Genomic DNA, 11,609 nt, shown 5'->3' with positions numbered 1-11,609 from the left:
CCAATATTATTAGGTAAAAGAATTAAATTAAATAAAAGTGATTAATTTTTAGTTAATGTGTGTGTTTTAAGGGACTTTTGTAAAAAGAATAATATCAAAATTGCTTTATTCGAGATTTCAAAAACAACGAAAATAAAAGAACGATAACTCTGTCAAACTGAAAAATGTCTACTTGGACGGATAAAAACCACAGAATCGATGTGTCATACGATAAAAACAACCGCTTTATTTGTGTTGAACATCCAGCTTTAGTTCGCAAACCAGAAAAAGCCATTAGCACAATTGGTGGAATCAAAAATTTAGAAAAGGTCAATTGTCATGTGTTTTCGCGAGAGTTATGTTTCTAGTTTTTATTTTCTTATTCAAATTTCAGTCACATTAAGGCGAAGCATTGGTACATTTTGACCTGTCATAATGTGTCAGACAAGTGACTTTCGATAAATTATCATCCAAAAGGTATATATTAGTATATAGTTCTCCTGCTGCTATTTTCGTGTAAATCTGGTCTAGCAGTATTTGATTTTTGCAAGAACAACAATGTGCAGCACTACCTACAGGAAACAGATTTGACCTACTTTGAAAGCTGATTACGTTTCACTCCTTATTTGGGTAAAAGTAGGTTAATTATCTTTAAATGCCCTCACTGATCATTTGACAGAGGTGTGGAATTCCTATGTCTGACTTGTACGACTCAGGACTTTTTGCTGGCGGACTAGTGCATTTTTTCATTCCGTTTGTCTGTGGACAAGCATACTTTTTCAGGTAGAAATTGAGCACAATGCAAGAATAATTTAGTAATGCTGTTGCTTGAAGTTTATGGTTGTGATAAAATAATCTTTATCATATTTATAATCTACGAAATCCATGTTTTATCCACTGAGGGCCTCTCGATTGCTGCAGTTTCAGAAAATCATTCACTTGCTTCTAAATTTAGCACCTTTTTCCGCTTTCTGATTGGCTCTCGGTCTTGCGTGATTTTGCACACGGTAACTCTACGAATAGAAACCGGAAACGTAAACAATTATCACAGACTATTGGACAAATTCGTTGTTAGAACTTTGGTCAATAGTCAGGTAAAAACAAAATCAAAAGCACAGAGAGATCGAGAGTATGATTTAAAACTAGTCAGATCATTTCAAGAATCTTGATTTTCTGAATTAAGCTGGCTTTGCACGGGCAATGTTTCGGCATGGCATTGTTGTTATACTGAATAGATCTGTTGAAGGTTCCCCAGCTTCAAGTAATTGCGACTTCAGCCTTGTATACGGCCAAAAGTGTTGATAGTTTTTTTTGTCACAGTAACAGTAATACACTGTATTATGTTCACTTTTGTTTCCACCTGTACATGCTGTAGATCATAAAAACACAATATTGTCCGAAATAAAGAATTATTGGCACTTTAATGCAGGTTTTTAATGTTGAAAATCCGGACGGTGAATTTTGACTGTGGGCAAGTGGACTTTTTTGTCTCACTTGTCCAAATGAAAAATATTGGGACTTCACACCTCTGTTTGACATGTTTGACAAATTAAAATCTGTAATGAATTGCCTGTTGTCCAACTGTTTGACGAAATTACCTTGCCAAGTGTTGTCTTGAATTTACATTTAATTTACAATAATTGTTAATGTCTTACTACTGAAATTATTTTCAAAGATATTGGGGTCCGATACATTTTACTGTTTCACAGGAAGCGCTTTATCAAGTCGGAAGCCATACTGCGAAATTAGAATTAACTCACTTGGCAAAAGTGAAGGCCTTATGCACCAAAAACATGATGGGTTTAAAAGTAAACAAGGACTATAAAAATGATTTTCTGTTTGAAATAATATTGGAAAAGAAAAGGTTTACAAAGTTAATAGGAAATAATAGCAGCATAACCTTGTTTTTCTTTCCTTTATTCCTTTATTCCCATAGTACCGCGAAAATAGCATCAAACAGGTTATCCAGTAATTGTTGATGGTTCCAAATGAAAACAAAACAAACATGTCTAAGGAAGTGGGTTATATATATATGCAGATTATCTTTATATTCACAGATAATCTTTGTATTAACATGTTTTTCAGTCTCTAAATTTACAGACAGTGTATGAATACTGCTGAAATTATATATTTTTAAATTACATCATTTCATATCAAAATAATCGTATCTGTATATAAAAGTGTTCATAAAGGTGATACTGACTTTCATATTTTTGTTTACTTTAAAGTTTTGACTTTTTCAGAAAATTCAAAGTGAACACAAATAATTGAAACTCACAACTGACCTTTATTTTTGCATACAAAGCAAAGCTCAGATTATAAGGACAAATGTAATTTCAGCAATTTTCATACATTCAGTCATTCCATAAATTTAATGATTGAAAAATTTGCAATCAATAGTAAGGTTGAGTATTAAAATTACTCTTTATTGCAAGGACTAAAGTATTCTCCCATACTGACATTTTAAGTTCCATATTTTATTTCAGTTTGTCATTTTCCTTTCCAGATCTATGGGGACCCAATGAAAAGGCTGCCTCTACAATGGAGACCAGAGGATTTCTATTGCAAGGCTACATACGGTGATAGGTAAACTTTTTTTGTTGTTTTAGTCATTATGAAATCTGCAGATAGCAACACCACATATGAAGACAGGAATTTGATTTTTTTATGTGTTGCTCTGAAGAGGTTAATTTTAAATACTAATAAAATTTTAATAGATACAGGGGAGGTATTGGTATTCTATTCACACTTCACAGACTTTGTTAAAAGAGGTCGTATTTTATTGGATGTTCTCTCAATAAAAGAATTAATATTGCTGTGTAATAGATACCAGTGAGTCAGTCCAGTGTCTGTTTGCTATTGGATATTATACAATTATTGCCTTTTGGTGAAGTCAATATGTGGATTTATCATTTCTTTAAATCCAATATCGACCAAACCTAAAAGGCAACAATTGTTTAATTATTAAATCCAGCCTACTTATATGTATAAAGATTAAATACAAATATCTGCAGCCTTTGGTCAGTTTTCGTAGTAAATTGTGTACGACGTCGCATTGTTTTGATGTCAAACAGTGATGGCGTCACAGCTGGAGGTCAATATGTGTTTTGGCTCCGCCTTTGAGTCAAAACGACTTTTTATCATTGATCATGTGACTACATCTAGACCAATGGAAAGGACTATAAATATAGATTTAATAATAAAATCAGTTATCACATGATTCCATATTTTAATCTCCTGTTCTCTGCAGTTTGTGATATTGACTGGCCTGTAGTTCAAAACTCAGTTTTGCAGGGCAAAAAGTCAAAACTTGAAGGAAAAAAATATGAACATTTTTTTTCTGATGTCATGTTGTTAAACACAGGCTGAATGACTTGCAAGCCAGTAGTCGAAACTGTTGCCCAAGGTACAATGCACTTATGTGCAGTAGTTTTGACTATTGACCCGCAAGTCATTCAATAAGTGTATACTAGAAAGAGTCTAGAATTTAATTTTGCTAAAAATGTGTGTTTTATAGCATCTTCATTTTTTTTATACCAGTCCTGTTTAGAGTATAATAATTTCCATTGATTATTTGAGATGATACTAAAATGACCTGACAAAAATTTTTACAGTAAAATTAATGATTCAACACTTGTAGCTGCTGTAGTTACCAATAGATCAAGACATTAGAAAAATGAAAAACAGGATAAAAATTGCCAAAGTTAGCAAGTAATTCCTGGAAAACTATGCATGTGAAGAAGTTTTTGTCTGTTGCCTGCATTTAGGTGTTCTTCTTTCAGATAAAAAGTGAAAAGTGGTAAATTGCTATTAAATAATTAGTCATGAATGTTTCAGAATAAAAGCGTCCAATCTGTTGATGAAGGTGTGTAGGAGGCGACGGAAATCTGATGGAAAGGAAGAATATGAAGTGAAAGTATTAGGCATTGTCGAAACAGTTTACAAGTTCCAAGGTAATCCCATCCCCAACCAACCCCCATATAAGGGCTGAACAAATTCATTTATATGCTGGTTGGGAGTTACTTGTGGAGTACACATTAGTGCTGATAACTACAGAATCCAGTTTGAGTTATTGTCTTTTGATTAATTGAAAAGGAGCCTCTGATCTAATGATTAAGGTTGCTGACATTGAATCATTTGACCCCGTCCATGCTTGCAGTGTAGAATTTTTCATGTGAGGAAGCCATCCAATGCCCAGAGGAGCACCAGGGAAAAAGCACCTGGAGGGGAGCACCCGGGTCTTCCTTTGCTATCTAAAGCTGGAAAAGTCACCATATGACCTAGCTCAACAAAACAGAAAAAAAAAACCTCTGTTTTACTTAGATCTTATTGTTAAAAGTTTGATACATTGTCACTCTATCTCATTTTCACTCTGTCTTTGTTAATTTTAATGGACCAACTCTAAAACTCAACAAAATAAACAAACAAAAGATTAACTTTTAAATTTTGTCCTTCCATGCCTTTGTAATAGTTGTCACATAGTATTGATACTCGTTGTAGGTGTTTATGTTTACTTGTATTTACTTCCCTGTAAATGTTTTGAAAATTAAAGGTCTTGCAAGAGTCATTTCCCTTTAATTAAATTATAGCTGCAGTTTTTGCCCTTCCACAGCCATACATTAGTAATAGTCATGTTAAGTTTTTATCTGGTGTGAGTGTTTGTATTTACTTAAACCTACTTCTCTGTAAGTTTTGTAAAAATCAACTTAGTCTGACCCACATTGTATTACTTTAGGGCCTCAACTCGACACCATTATTTTATGAATTAACCCCCTTTTTATTTGGAATTTTATGTTAAAATTTTGTTGTATTTTCTCTCTTCCTATGTTACTTCTTAATGGATTTAATTTAGACTTAACATACTTATCATAAATATATCATTACCAACTTCACATGACAATCTTTGTTATTCTAAATTGATATTGATTCAAACTTAAAGACACATCTGACAGTTTTCTATATGTATATAGGCAAAAATTTTCCTACAGACAGAATTTCTTTAAACTTTGTGTACTGACTGAGAATGAAGTTTAAAACAGAAATATGTATTAAAATTCATAGGTACCAATGATTGACCTTGAATTACCACGAGCATGTTTGTGTAGAGAAAAATTCTTTTAAATGTTACTAATATGAATTTTTTTCTATAATGAGGAATATATACCTAATTGTTTCAGCAATGGTGGATTTCCAGTATCTTCCTGTGAAAACTAAGAAAGATGGCACTTATGAAAGTATATATGAGAAAGTCTGTCTCAACAAGCTTGTACCACTGAAGGAGTATATGAATCAAGATGTCCCACTATATATTCCCCCGATGATGTTTGCCCGTGTGGATAAACCATGCGATTTCCAGTACAAACAAGAAATGAAACACAGACCGGATTATAAAAACCCAGATACAGACAGGCCTGCAAATCTTATTGGCACTAGTAAGTTATTGTTTATGTCGTTATTTGTTTAACAGGCAGCTTTTGTGACTAAATATGTAACCTTACTGTGGTTGCTTGCTTTAAAGCCACTGCCACTCACTGCCAAAGGTAAAGCCTTCATTGAGACAAGTGAAAATTTTTATTTGAAGAAGTGATCCAGCTTGCTCATGGAAGGTTAGTTTTTCCGGCTTTAGGTTTCTCTCAGTCTCATTCTGTAAATGGGATTCAGGTCCTACAGTCTGCATGTGAGGGAGTCATCTATCAGGCTAACAGAAAGTCATTGGTTCTACTCAGATGCCAGCAATGGCCTTAAATGATATTTAGGGGGCCTCCGTGGCCGAGTGGTTAAGGTCGTTGACTTCAGATCACTTGCCCTTCATCGATGCGAGTTCGAGCCTCACTCGGGGCGTTGAATTCTTCATGTGAGGAAGCCATCCAGCTGGCTTACGGAAGGTCGGTGGTTCTACCCAGGTGCCCGCTCGTGATGAAATAATGCACGGATGGGCACCTGGGGTCTTCCTCCACCATTAAAGCTGGAAAGTCGCCATATGACCTATCATGTGTCAGTGCGACGTTAAATCCAAAAAAAAAAAAAAAAAAAATGATATTTAGCATGGCTTCTTGGTGATCTGTCACTTTTTAAGCTGGAAATTTGCAATATGGTTAGTTTTATTGGTGTGACTTTAAACCCAAAACATGCCTGTCATTGAAGCTGGATTGTTTCCATATTACCTTAAAACCCAGCAAAACAACCAAAAAGGAAACAACAATTGAGTATGAGGTTGTATGCTCATTTTTTTTACCCATATAATTTAACCATTGTTACATTTATTTGCAGTGCAACATAATAGTCAGAAATATATATAGATTATTATCAAGAAATATGCCCAAGTTCTGCAGCTGAAATATTGTTCCGCAAAAGAACAAGTGCTGCATGCTTCTTGATGTAAAGATAGATACATGTGAGCCGCACCATCTGGTCCAGATCCATGCTGTTCACATTCAAAGCCTATTGCAGTTATTGAAACCGTTCAGTGAACAGCATGGATCCTGACCAGACTGCATGGATGTGCAGGCTGGTCCAGATCCATGCTGGTCGCAAATGCACTATGTTGGTTTTCTTATGGCACGGCTCATATATTAGATTTGTTCTTTAGACTGAGTAAAATTGAAACGTGAAAATGGCACTTAGAACGACATCGGACACCTGATATGGAATTTGTGCTTCAGTATGGAAATATAATTATAGATGTTGTATCATTGTAGCTTTAATAGTAGAGTCTAAAAATGAGCCTGTAGTAATTATAAGATGTTGTATGTGTATCAGGAAATATGTATGTGTTCCACGGAGGAAATATTGCACAACTTTGGGAGTGCATATTATTCAGTGGAAGAAAGAGGGCACATTTCTCAGTGCAAATCTAATATTCTGTTAATTACGTATGCTTCTCACTTAAAGTTACATGTATTATATAATTGATATAAACTTGCTCTAGAGCCTGGGTAAATTATGTTTGTTACAGAACTTTTAAATGCAATAACACATGTGAACTTTACGTCACTTCTTGCACCTGATGTGAAATTTAACGTCACTATGGAAAAATATTGATGCTTGAGATTCCATTGAAACTAAAAGTTCAGCAATGAGCATGCAATGTTGTATTTTCAGTACGCCAAAGAAGGTCAATATTTACAATATTTGTCAACTTTGGAGAGGAACTTCCAACTGCTCCTATACCAGAGGCTGTCAAAAGGACCAAGGGAGAGTTTGTTGATCCCAAATTGGAGAAAGTGCTGAAAGAGGTTTGTTTCTTACTGTTCTGCCCTTTTTTTTAGCTCAGCTGAGCCAAAGGCTTTGGGTGAGCTATTGTGATCGCTCACCGTCCGGTGTCTGTCCGTCCATCCACACTTCTCTTTAAACAACATCTCTTCTTAAATCACCTGTTCAGTTTTGATGAAACTTCACAGGAATGATCCTTGGATGGCCCCCTTTCAAAGTTGTTCAAAGAATTTAACTCCATACAGAACTCTGGTACTATTTTTAGGGGATACTGCCATAGTCCTTTGTTAGGCAGGAAATTGCACATTTTACAGGAAGTTTAATATAAGAGATAAGGACTTACCAGGATTTGAGATTTCTGTAAAAAAATGAGATATTATCACTTTATCACTTTGCTTGTTTTGTACATTTAAAAGAAAATTTTATGTTTTTAGCTGTTTGAAGAGAAACCGCTTTATCTAAAGATAGAGATGGAACACAGGACTGGTATACGTAGTGAGAAACTAAAGATATTCCTACCAGCGATGTGCTTCTACTGGCTCGATGGACCATGGCGGGGACAGTGGAACAAGTTTGGCTATGATCCAACAAAAACGCCAGCATCCAAAATATACCAGACCATAGATTTTAGAATAAGACAGGGTAATTAGTTTTACTTAGACCAAAAGATTATATTGATGTTCATTTATCATAAAATGACCCTTTTCTGCTGTGAAACAAGTCTATGCAGTCTAAGTATGGAAGACAAATGAGCCGTGCCATGGGAAAACCAACATAGTGGGTGTGCGACCAGCATGGATCCGCGCAGTCTGGTCAGGCTCCATGCTGTTCGCTTTTAAAGCCTATTGGAATTGGAGAAACTGTTAGCAAACAGCATGGATCCTGACCAGACTGTGCGGATGCGCAGGCTGGTCTGGATCCATGCTGGTCGCACACCCACTATGTTGGTTTTCCCATGGCACGGCTCAAATGAATAGTGTAGCATTGAGACCTTTAAATTTGAAGGTTTTTTAAGCTATAAGAAGTAAACAAACCTAAAATACATTAATGATAACCTTCTACCTTTCTCTATATTCTACCAAAACAAACAGAAAAGAATGAAACTGTATGAATTTTCCAAGAGAGATAGAGACATGGGGATGGGGGATGGGGATCAGTTTTTCCACATATATCAGTATGCTAGTTTGATACAGACTGCCATGCTACTGAAAGTACAAAATTATTGTCAAATGATGAAACATTTAGAAGTTACAGTTTATTTTAATTTTCTAATTAGCCTCATGCTGCTTAAGATATTTGACATTGTTTATACATGTAATTGAAATTGGCTTCTTTCAGTTTGAAGATTAACAATTGAAAAATATGCTACTTTCAGTTTCAAATATTGATGGTGTAACTAGCTGGTATATCTTTTATTGTGGTTAAACATTATTCTGTAATATAATTTTGTAGATACTTTTTCACAGAATTTAGTAGGTACAAAGTTATAAACTGTAATATGTATCTCGTCTTAGTAATGCACCTTTAATTAAATGCATAGTAAGTCTTTTCTGATTTTTGAAATATTTTGATTGTTATATTATGAGGCAACAGACAGAATGTACTATCCAAGTCACTAGGTCAAGGGTCAAGGTCACACTTAAGGTCAAAGATCAGACAACTTATATTTGTGTCTGTTCTATATCTTATTTACCTTAAGACGGACTTCCATAGAAGTAGCATCAATTGTTTACCTCAACATGATAACATGCAGAAGGCACAATCGAGATCACTAGCTAAAGATCCGAGGTAAAGTTCACACTTGAAGGTCATGTTCACAACATTTTACTTCCCCTGTATCAGAGCAGCATCTCTTGGTATTAACTGCCTGTAGGGATAGCTCTAGTTAAGTTATTCTAGGGAAGTAGAATATCTGCTGTGATATATGTATTAACCCTTAACCTGCTAAATTTCTATATTAAACTAAAAGTCTTGTCAATCTTTCAATTTGGACAGAACCATTAACTGTTAAAAGGGGTGCTTACCAAAAAGATTCTGACTGAATGGCGAACAGTGCATATCATGATCTACACTGGTCGCAATGACAATATCATTCCTGTTCGGTATAGTAAGGGTTAACATAGTTGAACATATTTTTAGTGAGGCCTGGACAGGTGGATATTAAAGCCAAGAGGGATATACTAAAGCTTCACCAGTGGAATCAAGTCAATCGTAACCAGAAACACAATGTAAAAATCAGCTTGAAGTCGCTCGATGATACTCCTGATGAACAACAAAAAGAGGAAGAAACTTTCAACAAGGTCAGAATTTTTTACGTCCAGAGAGAGGCATCAAGGTTTTTAACTGCCATTTTCCTTGTCTGTTTAGATTTATTGAACAGTTAAGGTCATATTTTGAATTTCCACCTTTTCTGGGGAAGGAAAACCATAGATGCTCAACCAGGCATACTAGCATTTTTCTGACACATTTGAACCCTGGTTTAGAACCAACTCTAACTGTGATTAGCTTCATTTCAAAAGAAATTGACATGGAAAAGGTTTCAGCAGAAATTGTTCTTGGCCTCTGGCATAAACTTTATGACTCTTGATGATTCTATGGTGGCCTGATTATCTACTGGTAACACACTTGACTGTCAGTCCAGAGGTCCAGGGTTTGTATAGTGATTCAGGCACTAGAAATTTCTGAGATGCTCTTGAGTGTCTCCTACCTAACTAAAGAGGGTAGTACTGGTACTTCCCAGGAAAGACGTCTTTGCGTGTATCGGTGCTTTACACCAGACACGTTAAAGAATGAGACTGTCTATTCACAAAGCATTCTCGCATACCAGAGGTCTACCGTGGTTCCCAGGATGAACCTCTGGCACATTTCGCCGAAATTTATGGTTTGGTTACAATACAGGTAAAACGTTTCAGCCAATCAGCGTCGTTTCGCGACAAATCGTAGCGAACCAATCAAAATCGTCCGTGAAAAGCGTGACCGCGTCCTTTCTGTATTATCGAGGGAATACGATGTCCATTTACGATGAATATTATTATTTCTTGATGTAAATCTCTTAACGTCGAATTACATGAATAAATCTTTATTTATCGCAGTCATGGAATACAGCCTTTATCCATCGTAAGCAAGTATCTTGTTTACATATTTTTTGAAGTTTCAATTCGGAGTTCCAAATAATGGCGAACAATGATTGGCTGAAACCACTCCCGATAGTAATTACGAGTGCGCATGCTCACCAAGTAAACGATGGAAATAAATCAGAGGTTCGTCTCGGGATTTTGACGAACCTCTGATGGATGAGAATGTTCACAAAGAGGCTGGGTAAGTTAGCCAGACAGGCCTGTATCTAAAAGGATTTCTTTCTCTCTCTGTTCTAGGGGCTTTTCTCACTCTGTCCCTCTGGTCAGGTCGCTCTGTGTCTGTACTATTAAAGGATGAATTTGGGGCCCTGAGTGGCTGCCTTTGCGCTATGTAAAGCGCCTTTGAATGTGTTTATCATGATAAGGGCGCTGTATAAATCTGGCATACTGTAGTAATATACCAAACCAGTAAGTTCAGTAGGCAGAGAATACAGTTGTAAATCCAGAGGCCCAGGTTGAAGCCTATTATCTGAAGTAATTTTTTCTCCACCTTTGATTTGTAAGGGAAATTATCAGATACTTTCAGATGACAAGCTAGTGTGAGTAAAGAATACAAGACTATTTAATTACTGTTACTTTTTAGCTCACCTGTCACAAAGTGACAAGGTGAGCTTTTGTGATCGCGCGGTGTCCGTCGTGCGTGCGTGCGTAAACTTTTGTTTGTGACCACTCTAGAGGTCATATTTTTCATGGGATCTTTATGAAAGTTGGTCAGAATGTTCTTCTTGATGATATCTAGGTCAAGTTCGAAACTGGGTCACGTGCCTTCAGAAACTAGGTAAGTAGGTCTAAAAATAGAAAAACCTTGTGACCTCTCTAGAGGCCATATATTTCACAAGATCTTCATGAATATTGGTCAGAACGTTCACCTTGATGATATCTAGGTCAAGTTCGAAACTGGGTCAGGTGCCATCAAAAGCTAGGTCAAGTAATAGAAAAACCTTGTGACCTCTCTAAAGGCCAAATTTTTCATGGGATCTGTATGAAAGTTGGTCTGAATGTTCATCTTGATGATATCTAGGTCATGTTCGAAACTGGGTCACGTGCGGTCAAAAACTAGGTCAGTAGGTCTAAAAATAGAAAAACCTTGTGACCTCTCTAGAGGCCATATATTTTATGAGATCTTCATGAAAATTGGTCTGAATGTTCATCTTGATGATATCTAGGTCAAGTTCAAAACTGGGTCACATGCCTTCAAAAACTAGGTCAGTAGGTCAAATAATAGAAAAACCTTGTGACCTCTCTAAAGGCCATATTTTTCATGGGATCTGTATGAAAATT

General features: G+C 36.0%; 1 protein-coding gene across 1 annotated transcript in view; it reads left to right on the top strand.

Moving 5' to 3' along the window:
• The first annotated feature begins 64 nt into the window (after positions 1–64).
• LOC123551017 (general transcription factor 3C polypeptide 5-like) overlaps positions 65–11,609 on the top strand; it is a 65,112-nt gene continuing 53,567 nt past the window's right edge. The window contains exons 1-7 of the mRNA XM_045339622.2: positions 65–308; positions 2,486–2,565; positions 3,817–3,932; positions 5,157–5,411; positions 7,081–7,214; positions 7,626–7,833; positions 9,331–9,491. Coding sequence (XP_045195557.1) covers positions 165–308; positions 2,486–2,565; positions 3,817–3,932; positions 5,157–5,411; positions 7,081–7,214; positions 7,626–7,833; positions 9,331–9,491 — 1,098 coding nt within the window. The 5' untranslated portion in view covers positions 65–164. The remainder of the gene's footprint in view (positions 309–2,485; positions 2,566–3,816; positions 3,933–5,156; positions 5,412–7,080; positions 7,215–7,625; positions 7,834–9,330; positions 9,492–11,609) is intronic.

The sequence above is a fragment of the Mercenaria mercenaria genome, chromosome 15, assembly GCF_021730395.1.
Source record: "Mercenaria mercenaria strain notata chromosome 15, MADL_Memer_1, whole genome shotgun sequence".
NCBI classification, from domain to species: domain Eukaryota; kingdom Metazoa; phylum Mollusca; class Bivalvia; order Venerida; family Veneridae; genus Mercenaria; species Mercenaria mercenaria.
Note: the sequence above shows the minus strand (reverse complement) of the source record. Positions and strands in the feature narration are given on the sequence as shown.